Source organism: Engraulis encrasicolus, chromosome 4 (genome assembly GCF_034702125.1).
Source record: "Engraulis encrasicolus isolate BLACKSEA-1 chromosome 4, IST_EnEncr_1.0, whole genome shotgun sequence".
NCBI classification, from domain to species: Eukaryota; Metazoa; Chordata; class Actinopteri; order Clupeiformes; family Engraulidae; genus Engraulis; species Engraulis encrasicolus.
Genome location: NC_085860.1, coordinates 51,253,743 through 51,274,299, shown reverse-complemented (window position 1 = coordinate 51,274,299; position 20,557 = coordinate 51,253,743). Strand labels below are relative to the sequence as shown.

Here is a 20,557-nt window from a genome sequence, read left to right as displayed (position 1 = left end):
CTCAATTTTTCTTCTTTCTTGTGGTTTTATTTTATTTTAACTTTGCAGGGACTGACATGACAGACGTTTCGGCTGCACAGAGCCTTCTTCAGTGTCACAGCCGAAACGTCTGTCATGTCAGTCCCTGCAAAGTTAAAATAAAATAAAACCACAAGAAAGAAGAAAAATTGAGTGCGATCCATTCCCTACTACTAGATTACTTCAGAGACGCACCAACAAGACGGAAGAGCGCGGTGTGTGAAAGATAACCTTGAAAAAATACCCTAGCCTACACTATGTTGACGCTGACTGTTGTAAAGAAAACACAGAACATTTTGTCCCAGAAGGCTAAGGCTCCAAGTTAACGCAGTCGTAATCATTTGTCTCTCGACACCTATGGCGATCTGGCTATGGGCAGGCACAGAAGACTTGTTTACCTGCGAGCGCCCAACACTATGGCAGGGGCCTGAGACGGCTCAGCTGGGACCAACCGGCCAAATCAGCCAATAACAACGCAGGTGTGTGGACATCAGCCAATGGTGAGCTTCCATACGGTTGGCACGCCCCCTGAAATAAATCCAAAAGAAAGAAAGAAAGAAAAATGAATGAATCTCATTAAGTAAAGATGTCTACATCTGCCGGATGGTGGAAAAATACTGATACTTTATGTTTCACATACTGTTTGTTTTTTTAAAGCGTGACTTGAGGCGCTTGAGTTGTTTGCAACATAATCGTTCTGGAAAAACACTTCCTTCAGCACGTGCAGAGGGTCAGTCATCAGGTTAGATTCCGTCTTCACAGATTTCACGGAGCAACTCAGAAGTGCCGTAACCATGACAACGAGAGGCTGGATGCTTATTTACAAGTGCAGCCGGCCATTGAAGTGAAGGTCGTTGAAGCCAATGTACTGGAACACTGGACGCATTTTAAACAAAACAGACCTCTTCTTGCACTTGCAGACAGGGTTGCTTACAGGTTTGGCAGGGCCCAGGACAAAGTCATCTGAAAGAACCCCCCATCCCCACCCCCACCCCCACCCAACACATATAATGTAAATGAGGACCCAATTCTGAGGCTCCCTCTCTCGCTGGGCCCAGTACAAGTGACCCCTTTGTCCCCTACTGTTGGCTTCTCTGCTCGCGAAGGACCCTATGCATGCACAAGCAGCCAATACACGCCACACTCACAAGACGTTAAGCCACATCATTTGGCATCACCTCAAAAATGAAATGGAAAAAAAGAAAAAGAAAATGAAAATGCGAAAAAGGTGACAAAACAAGCCTAATAATAAACAAGGGATAAGGGATGCGCTTATCCTGGCAGTACAGTCTACTCCGTCATCCCGTTCGACCTGTCAGATATTTATCAACAGTTTCTATGCAAACTGTTTAAGTCTCTGACGATGCATTCAACACCCCCCTCACCATTCATGGCTCAGCGTGAAGATGTGCTGTAACAGCAACGATTCTGCCCCAGCCCCCGGCGCCAAAACAATTTATAAAACATAATCTTAGCCCGCCAACAGATGAAGACTTCAATATAGCTTTCTGACTGATCACTGTCCAAAAGCAACCATTAAGACTTCATCTCTGATTTAAATTGATGTAAATGTGGACAAATCAATATCAGAACTTTCAGCACTTTCAGCCACACACACACACACACACACACACACACACAAACATGCGTGCACACACACACACACGCACAGACAACCTGCACAAGGTCTGACCTTGTGGTGCAACGAGCCATTTTTACACCGGAAGACGGCCATGTGAAAACAGCAAATGGTCAGACAGACATGAACATTTTCACTCCTGCCCTGCGCTGCTGCCTGATTTATAACTGGTTGGAAATCGTTTTACAGTGATAATTTCAGGAATGCAGCTCTTCCTAAATCACACCAAAAAGACAGCTGCATCCAAATTAGCTGTACCCGGTAATGCCCCAATGCGTTAGTAAAGGAACAAGCATTCCCAAAATGCTGGGAGAATGCGGAGGGGGGGGGGGTTGGTGAGGGGGGAGGTTTCGGAATGCCGGGGGTGGAGGGGGGGATTTGGTGGGGAGAGGGCATCGTCTGTCACAATTACACAAACAGTATCCTCCGCAGGGTCAACACACAGAGATTGGGAGAGAGAGAGAGCGAGAGAAATAGAGGGGGGAGAGAGAGAGCGATAGACACAGAGGGAGGGAAAGAGAGGGAAAAAAAACATAAACGTCTCAGATCTAAACTTAGACCAACTGTTCCAATTTTTGACAGGGTGTTACTATATTTGTGATTTCTGCAATTGAGTAACATCTCGAAAAAAGAAGGAAGGAAAAGAATGTAAAAAACAGAAAGTGAAATTAAAACCATATGCAATCAAATATGTTCCGCATTTTGTGCATATCATCTACATCCTCCTAAATCTGAACTGGCTCCAAACACGAGGAGTTGTCCCCATTATTTTTTTTCTTTTTAAGAAAAGAAAACGATGAACAAACATACACAGATAATTAACAGTAATTTACGTCTCTCTCTCTCTCTCTCTCTCTCTCTCTCTACCCCCCCCTCTCTCTCTCTCTACCCCTCTCTCTCTCTCTCTCTCTCTCTCCGTTGTGTGTGACGGTCAGTGGAAAAGAATGTGATGTGCTGGCTTGAGGAGGATGTGGCTGAGGATCTGGCTGAGTGTCACTCTGGCCTGTAGCCCCTCCCACCTCCGCCCCCTGTCAAGTATAAAGGCAGCAGGTTTGCCTTAACCAGCCAGACCATTAGCTCGATACCACTAAGAGTCTTCCATTAGCTCGATACCACTAAGAGTCTTCCATTAGCTCGATAGCACTAAGAGTCTTCCTGGCTACACAACTACAACTAACTCTGCAGGGAGCCTCCACTACTGCTATACAGCTGGACTTTACTTTGAAACAAAAAAAAAGGAAAACATCTCCGGTGAAGCCAATCATCTTTAATTATCAGGTACGTGTCTCTACACGGGTGGATTCTAATCTATTTGGCTCCTGTAGGATTATTGGGACTTGTTGATTTGTTTTTTTCTGGGACTCCTTCAAATTTATTTTTTTATTGTATTTCATTTTGTGTAAGCTCATTATTAAATTATAATATGCTATTTATTTTTTTACTGAAATTGACAGCATTTACACATAGTTTGGGAGAAAAGAAGATGTGCATGATTTGTTAGCGCTGGCAGAGACCTGAGTCAGAGATATGTGAGGTCTCTCAGATCAGAGTAAATGAAAGTTCAAGTTACTGACTCCCCTTCTTAGGCAAATGAATTACTGCTACTCTGAAATAATTCCAGGGTGAGACTGACCTCACTTGTCAAATTTTGTGCAAGTTGTTCCAGGGACAACTTCATAAGGCTGTGATAAAATAAAAAAAACCTCAGTGAAGTGAATGTTTATTTGCATGCTTGATAAATACCACATCTGTTTAACTGTATCTTCTCTCTTGTCTCTTCCTTTCCCTTGCTCTCTCTCCTTCTCTCTCTCTCTACTTCTCTATCTACTTCTCTCACTTTCTTCTCTCTCTTCTCTTCTCTCTCTTCTCTCCGTCTGTCTCTTTCCCTCTCCTCAGGCTGCCAAGATGAAGCTGTTTCTGCAGTGTGTCCTCTTCTGGGGTGTGCTGGCCACACTCGCACGCTGCTCCAGGGGCAGCCAGCCGGAGCTCAGTGCAGAGACCAGAAAGAGGTGCGCATGCAATACTATACGCCACGCCACGCCACGCTGCTCCCACATGCCTGCTGCTTCACATCTCCTCTCCACTCCTCTCCTCCTCTCTCCACTCCTCTCCTCTCCTCTCCTCCTCTCTCCACTCCTCTCATCTCCTCTCCACTCCACTCCACTCCTCTCCTCCCCTTCTCCTCTCCTCTCCTCTCCTCTCACCAACAATAATAAAAGAAAGAAATAAAAAAAGAGAAAAAAACACCCAGAGGCATATTGCAGATGTGTTTTTTTTTTCTTCTATTTGCTCTGCTTCTGCGGAGCAAATGATGGTGGCTCTAGGACTTGCCTTGACTAACGCTCCTCTCTCCCCTGTTTTTCCCTTCTCCTCCGTTGGCAGGTTGAGTGTCTGGATGCAGAGTCTGGTGCGAAGAGACATCCAGAGGAGATTAGTCGAGAGGGAGGAGGGCTCAGTCCAGGAGAACAGGAGCAGCAAACCTCTCCCGGCACACCTCAGGTATGTGCAAAAAAAATCATAATGTACAAAAACCAAAAACTTCTATTTTAAGAAACTTTGCAGAGGGATTGATGAATTCGATTGATTAATTGACTAAGAAGCTGGGGGTGGGGGTCTTCAGCTAACAAATTGGCAATGGGGATCCAATTGTATCAAACTTCTAAATATAACCAAGTTCCGACCAGAGGTGTTACTTGGCCTCTCTAAAAAAACTGTATGTATGCACTGTATATCTATCTATCTATCTCTCTAATGCCCCCCCTCTCTTCTTCTTGTCTCTGCCCTGTGCTGCGCAGGTTTAAGAGGATGCTGAACTCCAAGCCCTCAGGGTGTAACTTGGTCACCTGCTCCGTGCACGAGCTGGCCCATCGCCTGCACATCATCAACAAGAACAAGGCCGACTTGGCGCCGCAGTCCAAGATCAGCGAACACGGATACGGTCGCCGCCGGAGACGCTCGCTAGAGCAGTTGTTCACCTCCCTCTCCTCTTCCTCCTCCTCCTCCTCCTCCACCTCCCAAAGGAGCCGAGCGCAGCTGTCGAGATTGAGAACACGACGCAGCAGCAGCAGCAGCAGCAGCAGCAGCAGACGCGGACCAGCTTTCAGACGGACATGAGGCAATTGGGGAGAGTGAGAAGAGAAACAGAAAAAGAGGGAGAGAGAGAGAGAGAGCGAGAGAGCAAAAAAAGGGAAAAAAAAGAGAAAGAGAGGAGGAAAAAAAAGGGGGACAGTTTGTATTTTTTTCTCTTCTCTGTCTTTTTTTCCTTTCTGTTCTCTTGTTTTTTTTCCCCCTTCTTATTTATGGTTGTTTAAAACAAAAACACAAAAATCTTGAACTGGCCTCATCTTGGTGAAATGCTACTGACTTGTGCTGAACTCTAGTGGTGTTCATCCTCTAGCATGGGGAGTGAGGGGAGTCTGGCGCGGCTGGCTTGGCTTACCGCACACTGCACAGCTGACGACCCCCCCACCTCCTCTATGTCTGCTGCCGTCAACACCTGGGGGAGAGACAGAGGAGAGAGAGAGACGCTCGCTATATGAACCCCTCCGAGGCCTGGGGGGTCCAGAGGGGAGTAAAATGGGGGGAGAGCAAAGGAGAAAGAGAAATAGAGAGAGAGAGATAAAAGAGAGAGGTGCTCAGGTCATGAATGTGTGTCTTAGTCTGTGAAAAAAGAAGCAGGTGTAAGCGTATGCATGTGTGAGTGCATGTGTTTGCATGTGTGCCTTGTCTATCTCTCTTGCCTTTGAGATGAGACTCGCAAGTTCTAAGGAGCTGACCAGCCCTCTCTGTCTCTCCCCCCCCAGCTCGGCTTGCTCCCCCCCTGGTCCCTACAAGATGGAGACTTGAGACTTGATGGAGGGAGGGGGGTAAAACCTTTGCGGACTTTACCAGCACTTTGCCGTGTGTAGCCATGGACGAGGAGGAGGATGATGGCCATGATGATGATGATGATGATGAGGAGGAGGAGGAGGACTGTGGTTTGGGGAATCGATCGAAGTAACAAAAGGGAAGGCACTCCAGGATACCCAGGATGATGAAAAAGAGGAAGATGAGGATGAGGATGAGGATGTTCAATGATCAGCGTCTGGTTTCCCTCACTCTGCCTACTCCACGGACACTTTCAACTGTGGACAGAGGTGGACGCTCTGAGGGGACGCTATGTTTTTTTCCCCCATATGTGGGACAGACTAACTAACAGACTAATGGAGCACACTGGTGTCTGGATATACTGTAAAGTCCACTTGAGATGGTTGCTGCCACACTATACTTGAATTTTGAAACTTTTGTATATTAAGGGCAAACGTGCAATAAATGTAACAGTGTATGTATGTATGTATGTATGTATGTATGTATGTATGTATGTATGTATGAATGTATGAATGCATGAATGAATGAATTACCATGAGTTTGTATATAAAGGTTAAAATATATTTTATATATAGAATTTACCATATATTTATACACATTTAATTGTAATTGTAAGAAGTAACTATTTTTTATACTGAAAACATGTAAACTTTGTACCCACCCTACCTTAACAATCAAATTTTGAATTTCAAGTGTTTGTTGTTTAATCTATGCTAACATTAGATCCACTGTAAAGTTCATATCCCTTTTTTCTACAGTCAAAGTAACAAAAAATCAATCATTAAACTCTTTGCAAACAGGATCACTGGAGTTTGTGTCTTCCTCAAGGCCTTTCAGGCCTAACATTGGTACACAAATGTGTCCATGAGAAGAGTGGCCTTCAGCACCTGAAGTGTAGCCTACAATGTGTCTAGTAAACTTTAAATTAAATTTGGCTTTTTAAAATCTAATTAAAGTTTAATTAAGCTCTTCAATCAAGATCTTCAATCAAGTCTAAGTATGACAATATGGGGGGGGGGACTCTACTGTCTCTACTCTACTGTCCTATAAGGTTTATATAATCTCTACACACTCTAATACTACGCACTGAGTTTCAACAGAACACAATGTCTAACACTGACTGCCCTCAAAAAGAAAAGCCTTGTCAAAGATCTTTTGGGGATAAACATGGCAATAGTAGCCTTCCAGTGGACGGTCGCTTGTCGTCTCGAGTAAACACTAGAGATGCTGGCCTTAACCCTCCATCAAGGTTTCGTCCTCTCCTGCCTACCAGCAGAACAAGGTCTTGACACCCCTTCGCCTGAACTGAAGATATATGGCGCCATCTAGTTGGCAAGAATTGAAATTATTTCAACGTCTCTCAACTAAATGTAATAATTATTAATTAGTGCATCAATAATTACAGGGTCATACAAACTTGTAATTATTTTAAAAATAAAGATGGCTTTTAGTCATGTTTATTTGGCGTTACATTCTACGAGAATAGGCCTGCGGTGGTAGGTTATAGGTCATAGGTTTGCACCATTTAGGCCTACACGTGGGCGCATGGTGGAAGTAAAATCTTAAAATCTTGACCTGGTGTCATTCGACACACCTCGCTTGTTTCACCTCGGAAATTCCACATAGGTGAAGATTGGATTTTGGTAAGACAACTTATAAAATACGAAACACATTGAACCTAAACATTTAATCAGTAGACTATCCATCTGTGCTAACATGCTCTTATAGATTTAGACGTTGGGGGAGTAGCATTGCGCGTGCATTAGTCGAAACATGGACACAATGCTTAAAAAATCCTCCATTTACTTACCTAAATGTTTCTAGTTTTAAACACAATGTAAATGAACGTTTGGGTAATGTTGTTTACACGGTTGCATTTCTCCATGCGTTTGGAGCGTGCCACAGCATAATTATTTCAAAGGCGCGTGCCATGGCGCGCAACAACCAGTCGGGGACACTGCAGTCTTGTGTCCAGTCAAATGGCTTTAGTGCTATATGCCAACAGGGAAAAAGAGAGCAGTCTACAGCAACGTCTGACAGTCAGTCTATTCATATTTACCTTGTCAATTATGAAGGCATCAGCTAATTATTCGCGTATTTTATCAATGCAACAGTCGGCCACTTATTTTTGTCTATCACTTCTTTCTTTTATTTAATCGTCCTATTGTTTATTGGATCTATGCCGTGTAAAACAACAAATAAAGTTGCATGCACATGACCCAGACTTGAAATGTAATAGGCTAGTTATAAACAATATAATAAATAGTAGGCCTAATATGAGCAGAATAAGTGACTGAAATGGGAAGGTTTTTTTGTGTCCTACTCAAGTTCATTTCACTTAAAAAACAAAACAAAAAAAAACAGTTATTTTCTCCAGAACAGGCATTCAGTTTACACAAGAAGCAGTCAGTAGCGTTTCTGTGGAACTCGTTTGCTAATACATGTAAATGCGTGCAACTGTGCGTTACAGACAGTGCAAGACAGCTGGAAACCTCCCCTAAATGGCTCTTGCGCTGCTGTGGCAGTGAACGAGTTAAAGTGCTGCAGGCACTTATGTTGGCTTGCAGGCTGCATAGCAGTCTCAACGTTCTTTCTCAGACTCAAACAATCAGGAAGAAGCTTCAGAAGACGGAGCCAAGTCAGAGGAAGTGTGTTCCAATCTAGCCGAGGAGGACAGGACAGGACACGACACGACACACACTAAAGAGCCTTTTATATAACAACAGAGGTGAGCACAACACACACGGTCGGCCTAATTATTCTCACTCAGTCATGCCTTTCACCTGTACCGTTTCAGTGCTCTTGCACAAAATGTGTTAATGTGTATTTAAGGTTTTTATGACAGGCATCTCATGCATGCCTCTGCTTGTCCTTGCTTGCATATCTTTGCTGTTCTTTGTGAAAAAGGAAAGTGGACTTGGCAATGCTTTAAAATATGTTGCCCCATCTTTGCTTGACAACTTTTTGTCTTATAATGGTGTTTGTGAGACAGAGAATGCTTATTATACTAAGCATTGTCATTGGTGTGACATGGTTTGGTTTCAGACCTCAACATTTCCTTCTAGAGTAGCAGGAATGAATGGCTGTTCCATTATGCATCAGCCAACAGCCAGCTTAATAAGTTTTTAATGGCATTGGCGTGGGGAGTTCAAGGAACAGAGTAGGAAAGTGCAACTCACTGGGTTCACTTTAATGCAGTTCAATTAGTGAGTGGTCTGTGAGTGTGGCCATCAACTGCATTCAGTGTGAGCTTAAAGTGCTTGGAAAAGGCCCTGCTCTCAGTGGCAATACTGTATGTAAGCAATACTCTGAGGCCTGTTGCAAGGACTGCCAGTCAGCCAGGGACAATTTGTTGAAATACACAAAACAAGAAGCAAGAAACACAAAATGCAGACTTAGGCTAATTTATTTTCTTTTTGTAACTTTTTTTTTGGTAAGATTTTACAACGTAAACTGTAAGTGACTGTAAGTTTGCAGGTAAAGGACACCTTAACATTGACTTGAAGTCAGAGAAGAGTTGAAATGTGCAACTCTTACAACTCTCAATACAATATGTGTCTCAATACAAAGTGTGAGCCCAGCTGCATGCTGCTTGCCCATCTACAGGAAGTAAGTTGGAGTTGTTATCTATGATGACACGTCGAAAAAAGATGTTGCGCTTGGCTGGTGAATTTAGTTCCTGTTTGTATTTACTTTACTTTTAAAGAGTCATGGCAGGCACAGTGTTACTTTTTAATCCATCGTGCCACAGTCACAAAAGCAGAAGGATGAGTTCACTGGTTTAGTTTCAAGTTGGTTTTATTGTCAATTTCTTTACATGCACTGGTCATACAAAGAATTTGAAATTACATTTCTTGCTTTCCCATGCAGACATAGACTAATCTAGGTAAGGCCATAGACAGTATAGACATAGACAGTACTCATACATGGACTTAAGACAGTATGGACATAGACAGTGCTCATACAGACATTTAAAGTGCAAGACTGGACAACAGAAGACTTGTAGAGAACATACATTAAGAGGTAATTGTTGTGCTTAGTTTAGCACACACATTGTCCTGCTGGTTACTAATAGTTACATGTATGCAGAAACCCCATAATGACTCGTTTAACCCCTTTGTGCAGAGCCTATGTCAGGGGCGTAAAGTATACCCCCGCAGCCCCCGCAAGGCAGGGGGGCCCATACGAGCGGGGGGCCCACATGGGCCCTTGACTTGAAGAAAAGAGGCCCCTCCACATGATATTAGGCCCTCTTTTTTAGTTCGGGGGCCTCTTTGTTAAAAGGATTCAACTACATCATAATAACAACATTGCTATGCGCGGGACCAGTAGGGATGGTAGAGAGAATAGAGATGTGCATTGGTTTGAGGACCAGTAGGGATGGTAGAGAGAATAGAGATGCGGTTTGAGGGCCTGGGAGGCATACATTACTTTGTATGGCTTCGCTCTTAGCTCCGTCTCTAAAGAACGACGACATACTTGATGTTTTTCTTTAACAGGATAGTTTCCATCCACTGGCAAGGATGAGGAGACGAGACACTCCGCTTCACAAGCAGCAGTCCACTCCCAATCTGGGGAAGGGTAAGCTGGCATATACACCGCATACGTACACCCGGTAACACACACACACACACACACACACACACACACACACACACACACACACACACACACACACACACACACACAGACATGCACACATGCACAGACCCGCACACACACACACACACACACACACACACGCAGACAAACACACATGCACAGACATGCACACACATGCACAGACACGCACGCACACACCAGACAGGCGAGGTGTTATCATACCTTAGGTGACAGGGGTAGATACCACCATGACAGCTCTAAACGTCCCTTGACCTGTATGTTGTTATATAGGTCTCCAACTGAAGCACCGAGGAACGCGGGTCAGGCCTAAAATTAGACCCCGCCGGTTGTGAAAGTTGGAAAATGCTGAAGCCAGTGCACGTCGCGGCTGATAGATGCTAAGGCAATAGGCATCCCTACATGGTGAAGGAGACTAACTACACAGTATGAAATACAATGTTAATTCAACATTTATAGAGTCGATATAACAAACGACTGTTTAATGAATTGCAGGAGCATGTCTTCAGACTTCCGAGACAAGAATTTCAGGAAGTTGCAGCATTTTGCAACCTCAGAGGTTAGCGTGTGATGAGCCACACACCATCAGTGGACACACAGTGACCAATATAATTCAAAAACATTAAATGTGTGTTGACGTGTCTTGATGCGCCTCCACCCGATGCAGAGCTTCAATGCTCCATGCTTTTGTATAGAAAAGAATAGAGTAGAATAGACTTTATTGTCATGCAAGCATGACATTTGTCTTTGAGCTCACTATATGAAAATATAAATGTAAAAATATAGATTATGTAACATAGAGCATGCAGTGTTCATTGGCATGATATGCTAGTAGGCTATCCTCTAGGGCTTTTACACGCAATGGGAATTTGAACAGGCTGCAGCAAGCAAACCGGTCGGTCGACTCCAGTCTGGTCCAGAGTTAAGTAATAGCTCAAAGAGGCAGTTCAGAGGAATGCCTGCATAATTGCAGTTCGTAAATATCTTCCTTATTTGGTCACAAGGCCGCTATGTATGGGGGTTGAAAGTAGGGATAGTGTCTGTGTTTACTATCCAGTGCAGATACAGTGGCGGACAACCTCAAAAACTTGAGATAACAATGAGTGTTTCCTTCAGACTCACAGACCAAAATGTTCTTTAAACAGACAAACAGTCAGACAGACAGACAGACAGATAGATAGATATTTAGATAGGGCTGTTTGTTCGCAGAGGGTGTGAGGATTTTTGTGGTTTGTGAGGCAAAAGTAGCATTTGCATATACACATTAAAAATGCTGTGTTATTGAAACATTTAGAGAGTTGGTTTATCTTCTAGAGTTTATTTGGTCCCACAGTACTCTCGAAGTGTTAAATTAACGTAGCATTTTTTACTGCATATCGGCTTTCTTGTAGCATCATTGCAAGTGCAGATACAGAGGTCTTCTCTGCATAGTCTGTGGATCAGCCACCATGACTCACAGGGTGATTAGAAAAGGCCTAAATCTAATCATTAGGGAAATGAAACAATGCAAGTTGTGCCCTTGATAGATATCAAGTGAGCATCCCTAACATGGCATTAGTGAACATTGAAGGATGATATCGCAAAAACAAGTGCAATCAAAAAACAAGTGCAATCAAAAAAACAAGTGCAATCAGAGGAGGCAATGCAGCTCCACACACACACACACACACACACACACACACACACACACACACACACACACACACACACACACACACACACACACACACACACACACACACACACACACACACACACACTGTGGTCAGAAAAAAAGACAGATAGACAGAAAGACTCATTGCAATTCCTGCCCAACTCCCTCCGGAAGCCAGGTAACTGCTAGCCTTGCGCACCATCCTGCGTACTTCCGCCAAGATACTTGGTTCCGCACTACGTCTGGTACCTGTTATCTATGGAGCGATGTTGAGCAGCAGGATTTTGCCGGTGTTCTGACAAGCGGTCCTACATTGTAATTTTATCCTACGGTAGGATGTTCTGTCAGACATGTCTATTAAACGGTCCTACATCGCCAAAGAGACGTCAGACATGTTTGTTCAACAACTTATCCTGACTTTTCAGAAAATGTCCTTCCCGCTTCCTGCAATCGCGTCAGATCAAACAACCTCCAGACCATGACTACGAAATGAAATAGTAGTATTATAGCATGGTCAGGACCAGGCTAGGTAACTATTAACCCACGTCGGGTAACCTGGGGTGAGGACTAAATGCGTCATTAGCCATCACAAGATTTAGTTTCATACTTTTGTACAGGAGGACTGCAGCAGTGTTATTCTGCAGAATGTTCTGTGAATACTAGGAAAGTTCTTGATAGAGTTACTGTTGGTATACATACTATACATCAGGGGTGTCAAACTCATTTTGGTCCGGGGGCCGCATACAACCCATGTGGACCTCAAGCGGGCCGCATTAGTAACATCATCGCAAAAAAAAAAAACGTAAAGCAGAGGATTAGTGTCAGTACCATCACGTTTTAAGTGTGTTGAATATGTAGAAAGCAATGCAATACTGATAATCCTATACAAAATTTCCTTGACTTCATTCATTGCTAACAATTAATTAAATATGGGACAGTTCATTTTGGCAGGGGGTCTGGGGGTTTTCCCCCCGAAAATTTTGTATTTCTTATATGTAATTTCCTGCATTTTCACGCATTCTAAGATCCCGTTTCCAGTTTGAGCTTAATAGGAACCAATACAAATCCAATTATATTTATTATTTAATTACAACCAATACCAATACAATACGAATAAGAAGTATTAACATTTTATCTCTGTATATGAGGTCTATAATATATGAGCTTTATCAAATGCCTGTTACAGTACAAATTCACTATTTATAATAGAAGTGTGATGTGCACTTTACTACAGTGTAACAGAGGGACCATTGGGTTAATGTCATGCAGGTGTCAATTTTGCCCCGAGGGCCGTAATTGCGCATTTCGGTTATTTCATTAAAAATTTTTTTTTTTTTTAAAAAGTAAAAAAAAAAATAAAAATTTTTTAACTTTTTTTAAACTTTTTTTTTAACATCCGGGCCGGATGGAATCCTCTGGGGGGCCGGATGCGGCCCGCGGGCCGTATGTTTGACAGCCCTGCTATACATACTTCTTCTGTACACCACTCCATACTTCTTCTGTACACCACTCCATACTTCTTCTGTACACCACTCCATACTTCTTCTGTACACCACTCCATACTTCTTCTGTACACCACTCCATACTTCTTCTGTACACCACTCCATACTTCTTCTGTACACCACTCCATACTTCTTCTGTACACCACTGCATACTTCTTCTGTACACCACTCCATACTTCTTCTGTACACCACTGCATACTTCTTCTGTACACCACTCCATACTTCTTCTGTACACCACTGCATACTTCTTCTGTACACCACTCCATACTTTCTCACGGGTGTTTATGTAAACACTGATGCCCTTCCAACATCTGTAGCAGGAGGAATAGCTGAGGGGGCCTGAATCCTTGGAGACATCATGGCATTCCCAAGCAGCACAAGACGAACTGCAGAATAAGTCAACTACGCTGAAGTGTTTAAAGACACAAACCCTTACAGTTAGAGTGGCATGACCAAGTTGTAATAGCTAGAAAAGAATGTCTGTAATGACGTAGTTATTCTGTAATATCGTAGTAAAGGGTTGTTTTTCCATCAAACTGCAATGCATTCCACAGATGCAAAAGGTTTGCAGTTAGAGGCTTTTAAACTTTGAAATTGACGCAGTAGCTCCCATATCTGCTAAACATGATCCCCCAACTGCATGTATCTGACCCACTTGTTGTTTCCTCTGCCTTGAGCTACGGCTGACACAGGAGTTAAATGGCATAACCCTTATCAACTAGGGCACCAGGGCATGATATAGGAAGAGAACAGACTGACATTTCCTTTTCCTGCTGCCCTTTCTTTCTTTCTTTCTTTCTTTCTTTCTTTCTTTCTTTCTTTCTTTCTTTCTTTCTTTCTTTGCTGTGATGTGTTTAGACATATCCTGTTATAAATTTGCTGTTAGCAGAATAGCAATGACCAAGTCATGATGTATCCCTAAAGGATCTGTGTAATGTGGTAGTAGAGATTATACAATAGTTAGATCCGGTCGAATTATTTCACAAATTGTGATTGGACAAGAGGCGTTCTACACGTCACTAGGAGTGAGGGTATCCTCCAACACTCTATGAATGACTCTTCACATCTAATAATCACTCCGCGACCAACGATACAAAGTAACCGTAACCAACGTGGTGCGCGTTGCGCAGCAACCAAAGACAATAACTGGAACTATTTTTCCGGAGCGGAGGAACAAGCAAATAAACAATAAAATAAAGTAATTAAAATAATTTAACATTTCTTTCAATGAACTAATTGTGTTAGCAAAGGAACTATTGTATAAAAGCAATATAACACTTGTGGTCGTGAGGTTGTTCTGGGACACCCTCACGGGTGTAATTACCTACGGCACTCAGCCTGCGGCTTCGTGCCTGCGGCGAATCACACCCGTGAGGGTGTCCCAGAACAACCTCACTCCCACTCGTGTCATATTGCTTAAGTAGAACTATGGCGATATTATTAGGAAACAGATGAAGCTACGGTTTTGGTGCATGCAACAAAAACATTCAACAACGCAACCCAAAGGCACAAATTGTTTGAAATAATCTAACCCAAGAAAAGAAAATGTGCCTTTGTGATGTGACCTCCACATCTTTAGACACATCTGTTTGTACACAGCCTGAAAGGTCTACTGTGTAATATTTCTGGTCATTTATTTCCAGAATTCCAGAATTCAAATTCCAGGTTTTCGTTACGACTGGGAAATTTGCACTTTTCCTACATGAAAAGGTGGAGCTCCATGTCCGCCATTTTGAATGTGCAGAAATAGACATCTTTAGCTGCAAACCTTACTGTACTTTAGTCATACTAGTAAATATTAGTTTATTGCTTGGTACATGTTCGTAAAAAGATCAAACTTGGCAATAGGGAGCACAGTTTCAATTAGCAGCATCTACTCTGGCAGCCATCCTACACAACACACCTTTAATGCTGACACTGAAAGGATATAAATCCAGACATTGCAGAAGTGTATTGAAGCAATGATACACCAAATGTGTGCTGTGATCAAAGCTAAAGGCGGTTCAACAGCATATTATTATGTGTGACCTTTTTTTTGGGGTGACGACTTTAGTTTTGGTCAGTCTGTTTACTGTCACTTTAGGGGTGTAAATAAAATCGAAATGTATCGATGTATCGGCCGGCGATTTAATCGAATCGCATCGTATCGTGGGGCATTCTTAAGAATCGAAAAGAATCGAATCGCTGACCCCTGTGCAATGCCCTAGCTCCATAACACAATAGTAGTGGAAAAGTAATCGGAAAAATTCGAATCGAACCGAATCACATCGTATCGTGGGGAATTCTTAAGTATTAAAAAAAAACCGAATCCCTGATTTAAGAAATCGATACCGTATCGTATCGTCATGAAGGCTGTGATTTACACCCCTAGTCACGTTGGACAGTATTGACTCTATGAAAATAGTATGCTGCCCCTTCTGGTGCCCTTTCTGATGGAGCAGAAACTGAAAGCTTGTGAATTTCCCTGCATGTCACCATGGGGTCATGGGAAGTTTGTTTTTCGATATAGCTACCACTACTATTAGTGAGGGACCATCTGAAAATAGCCACTGGCTGTATACTGTGTGCCAAGGTTATGGCACAACATGGCCACATAGCCATGCACTTAATCAGCCTCGGGGAAGCACAGCCAAGAGCAAGCTTTAGCTCTGATGTTGGCAGAGAGCTGAGCAAAGGGAAGGGGGGAAAGCACCGGGAAAGAGAGGGAGTGAGTTTATAGCACACGATAAAGAGAGAGAGAGAGAGGGAGAGACAGAGAGGCAGAGGGAGAGAGAGAGAGAGAGAGTAAGAGACAGAGAGGCAGAGAGAGAGAAAGAGAGGAAGAGAGAGAGGCTTAATGTGGATGAGGGTGGTGGGATGGGTCAACACTCCTGCGAAAGGTGGAGTCATGTTACTTTTGATTGTTTCCCAACAAATGGCGAAAAGGTTAGCAGGAGAACGTTGGCAGGAAAGGAGGGGATAGAGAGAGCGAGCGAGAGAGAGGGCGAGAGCAAGAGAGAGCAACGGAGAAAAACAAACCAAATAGGTGCTGACACCTCTCCCAGTCAGTCAGTTTAGTCAGTCTGTCAGTAAGAGACTCACCTTGCACAGAAACAGTCGATTGGACATCTACGAAGGAATCGCAGATCACACCACAGGTAGAGCCCACACACACACACTCTGCTGAATCACAGCTGTACTGACCATATGCACACACATACACACGCTGATACACACATGTATAGTGGTGGTTTGTGTGTGTGTGCGTTTGTGTTTGTGTGTGTGTGTGTGTAAGAGAGAGAGAGAGAGAGAGAGAGACATCATGAGCAGGAAGGCCAAGCTGTAAACAGCACGTATCGCTCTTGGACTTTCGCAGATCGTGCTGCCAGATTGCATCGAGCGGGCGGGCGGGCGGGTGTGCGGACGGCTGGTTTGGTTGCTATGCAGAAGGGCTTCTGGGGCACATAGCTGAGGATCGTCACCTTGCTAAGGCAGCAGGGATGGAGAGCGATAGCACAGCAACAGATCAGATCACCTGCCATCAGTGGCTGCCTGGCCTGCATGGGGGGCTTATACTCTATGTGTATGTGGGACTTTTTTCGGTGGTGCAGGGGGAGCAAGGCTTAGCCCCCCACCCCCCTTTCCACTTTGCAAAGGCAAAGCAAAAGGACAGGGCGGCTGCAGTGCGATTTATTTTTAAGCCGTGGGGCGTACAGGGAAGTCATTGTGGCCTTTCTGCCAAAGCCCAAGGTCAACAAAGTGTGTCAAGCGTGTAACTCGACACGGGGGTGACCCAGTGGAGCGATGGCGTGCGAAAACACTTTGTCCCAACTGACTGACTTGCAACGTCTCTCATGTCTTCTCTTCACTTCCTGTTTGTGTGTTTGCTAGTCAGTTTGTTTGCCTGTTTTGTTTATATTTTCATGTGTGCTATTGTCACTAAATGGCAGAAAAGAAGTGTAGTAGAGGGGCGGTGTGCACTGCCAGGGGGTGGATAAAGTGATAGCTGGAACACGAGGGTTGCATGTGGTAGTGGGTTGTTGGATCTGTGGATTTATCATAGGCGTTGGCTCTGCCTTGTGTGTGTTGGTTACAGGGTGTGTGTGAAGGGAGGAATGTTCCTAGTTTTTTTTTTCTTCACAAGGTGAGGCATGCCCATGGCTCTGGGAGGGGCTTTTATACTGTATTTGTGAGACTGGGAACCTGACTATGCCAGTTTATATCTACAAGAAGGCAAGGTTAAGAGTTGCTATTGTAGGACCGCAAGGGGCTTTTATACTAATTGGAGGGGCTATTCCTGTATTTGTGAGTTGCACTGGTGTAGCAAGTAAACTAGACTAAACTTTTCATGTTATCAACAGGCTAATGGGACAACATGTCATCATGCACTGCGTATATACCTAGATGACATGCTGATTTGAACAGACTATCGCGTGTGTCCAATACACCTTTGCAAGGTAAAGCGTGCATGAAAGTGCTTTACCGTTGCGTCTGTGGAGCATGCCTTAACTTCAAAAGGCATCGCACCAACACGCAGAATGCACTAGCGTGCGATACATATGCTAAAACATGACGACAGCCTCAATGGGAGGGCGTTTTGATTGTGAGACTAAGCTGCACTGGTACAATAGGCTCTGACTAGGGTGAAACCCAATATACTGCTTCAGGCTAGCTGACCAAATTTATAGACAGGCAGGCAAATAGATAGCCTGGCTCTCGCGCAGACCCTTAGTGCTTCGTGCATCTTCGTTACACTTCGTGAGCTCGCACGGGATGAATATCCATCTGCGTGAGAACCAGGTTAGCAAATAGATACTAAGCCAGATAGACCTGAATGTTAATTCGCAGTGGTTGACAGAATGTTTTGCCTGTGAAAGGCAACAGTTACATTTACATGTATCGACTTCCTTGTAGCATCATTAGCAAGTGCTTGGAGCCGAGGCTTTTACGTATTTGTGAGACTGAGTTGCAGTGGTCGGCTCTGATGCCAACAAGAAAATCTGCAAGAAGAAAAGAGCAAGAGTTGGCACTGTGGGGCTAGGTATCTATGCCAACACACTTGCAAGAGAGAAAAGGAGAACAACAAAAAAGGGAAATCAGCCACCCAGAGAAAAAAAAAGAACAATTTGCATCTCCAGTCAGTACTAGCTGTGTATGCCGGTTTGGCTGGCCTTTATTTCCATACAGAGAGGCCACTGAGGCTGAGTGTGTTTAAAACAGTCCCTGAAGTTTGCATACTGCTTCATCTGTGCTGCCTCTTCTGGCTGCTTCATCTGCGCTATATTTGTACTGTGCCTGTGCCACCTTCTGAACAGTTGACAATACCCAGTGCCGCAGCAGAGAGTGGTATCTATCCAAGCTCACAGACACACACTCTAACACAAAGGGTTGTTGTGGTATTAAAGGCTTAAAGCTGCCATTTACACTTATGTTGTCACATCGAGTGTGACCACTGACTTGAATACAACATTGAGTGTGACAAATGAAGTGTCATACAGAAAAACGCAATTTGCAGTCAACTTTTTGTGCCTTTTATTCGTTTGCTTTAATTTTTAGTTGTGAAACTGCACCTTTACTCTTCATTTCTGTCCGACTTTACCAAGTTTGACAAATGGAACAACCAAGACAAGTAGCATTACAAACACGATTTGCACTTAGCTTAGCACTTAGCTCCATCACTTTTTTGTGCCTTTCATTGGTCTGACTTGATTTTAGATTAAGAAACTCTTGTGCAACTGTGCAAACACCATGGTCCATCCATGACACACTTTACCAAACACACCCCACATGCGGCGCCTGAACACGTGTCAGCATTTGGGTGTTTGTGTGGTGATCTGTGGTGTGTGTCTAACATACATACCCCCATATAGCCAGTGTTGCCAGATGTGTCTGACCAAATCCTGCCCAAAAGCTTCTCAAAAACTGCCAAAATGTGCTAAATTCCGCCCAAATTCAACAATTTACATTGACTTCTATGGGCCCAAAAACGGCTGAAAAAAACGCCAAATGACCAATTTTCCCTGTTTTTACCCGCAGACGCTCATCCAAAGTAGCCCAATTGGGCGGGCACCCGCCCAATCTGGCAATACTGCATATAGCTAGCATACATAGCTAGCATACCCCCATAGAGCACATGTACCATGCACATGTCCGTGTTTTGGGTGTTTGCGCGGTATGCTGACATGGTGTCTGTACAAGTGTGTGCGCGCGCGTGTGTGTCTGTGCGCGCCTGTGTGTGTGTGCATGCTTGTGTGTGTGTGTGTGTACGGTGGTTGTGTGTGTGTGTGTGTGTGTGTGTGTGTGTGAGGGGGTGTTGATGCTTGTCTCAGTTGTCAGCCAGCTGTAGCATACTGGTAACGGATTACTGTGTGTCCCCATCGACTGCCGTGTTGGCCGTGGTGACGCGTTAGCTCGCCCCCCCTTAAAATAGAGGACCCGGAGTGACTCTCAAGACACTCAGACAGAGACTCAGATAGCGAGAGACACACATTCATATTGAGAGACAGGCAGATAGAGAGACGCTCACACATACACAGGCAGCCAGTCTACTCAGCAGCCTCTCTGAGCTCATTCATAACACTGACTTGACAGATGCCACATCACTGTATAAGTATAACTGCCTCCAGTGCCGCAGCCTAACCATTGCACGCCGCCAAAGAAAACAGAAGTATACAGAGACACACATACAGACAGACGCACAGTACAGAAAGACAGAGAGGAAGAGGCCAAGACGCACCACCACAGTATTGCGCTACGCTACGGAACCCTATCCGGTAACCCACACTTCAGAGGAAGTCAAGACAGACGCACACTACAGAGAGAGGAAAAGACACATTCAGCACTGTACCACACCACTGCACACGGGTGGGCAGTACCTACACTACAGTAAGCCAGACTTGCAGACAAGATGAAAAGAAGAGAGACTAACACAGACGGAAAGATGTCTTTGGGCATAATCGAAGGTAAGAGACAGAGAGAGAGAGAGAGAGAGAGAGAGAGAGAGAGAGAGACAGAGAGAGAGAGAGAGAGAGAGAGAGAGAGAGAGAGAGAGAATGTTCGTGCGTGAGAGTGTGAGAGAGTGAAATGAACACTGAGGATGATTTCCAGGACTGTGGTGACAGAGCATTTTTTCCTTCTCCATGCTGCAGCTGCCGTTCATTGTGACGGGTCATATACGGAGCTATAGGGGGGGCAAGCAGGGCATTTGGCCCCTTGGCCCAGGGCCCTCCTGTATTGGTGGTGGGGGCCCTATTGCAACCATTGCGAGCTGCATGCCAG

At 44.2% G+C, this 20,557-nt stretch overlaps 2 protein-coding genes across 5 annotated transcripts in view; both read left to right on the top strand.

Moving 5' to 3' along the window:
* The first annotated feature begins 2,739 nt into the window (after positions 1 to 2,739).
* On the top strand, positions 2,740 to 6,326 carry admb (adrenomedullin b). Of its 2 annotated transcripts, XM_063196259.1 has the most exons (5): positions 2,740 to 2,935; positions 3,554 to 3,666; positions 4,040 to 4,156; positions 4,453 to 4,772; positions 5,461 to 6,326. In XM_063196259.1, exons 2-4 carry the CDS (start codon positions 3,563 to 3,565, stop codon positions 4,769 to 4,771), a joined length of 540 nt encoding a protein of 179 aa, XP_063052329.1. In that variant the 5' UTR covers positions 2,740 to 2,935; positions 3,554 to 3,562; the 3' UTR covers position 4,772; positions 5,461 to 6,326. The 2 variants fall into 2 exon arrangements, with proteins under 2 accessions (XP_063052329.1, XP_063052327.1); XM_063196257.1 differs by having other exon boundaries at positions 4,453 to 6,326.
* A 1,794-nt stretch (positions 6,327 to 8,120) lies between these two features.
* Positions 8,121 to 20,557, top strand: part of ampd3b (adenosine monophosphate deaminase 3b) — a 54,363-nt gene continuing 41,926 nt past the window's right edge. The window contains exons 1-2 of one of the 3 annotated variants that reach the window (XM_063197660.1): positions 8,121 to 8,252; positions 10,024 to 10,105. In XM_063197660.1, the coding sequence (XP_063053730.1) occupies positions 10,048 to 10,105 (58 nt within the window). In that variant the 5' untranslated portion in view covers positions 8,121 to 8,252; positions 10,024 to 10,047. Of the gene's footprint in view, positions 8,253 to 10,023; positions 10,106 to 16,133; positions 16,438 to 19,456; positions 20,242 to 20,557 lie in introns of those variants that run through there. The other 2 variants (XM_063197662.1, XM_063197661.1) reach the window with 2 other exon arrangements.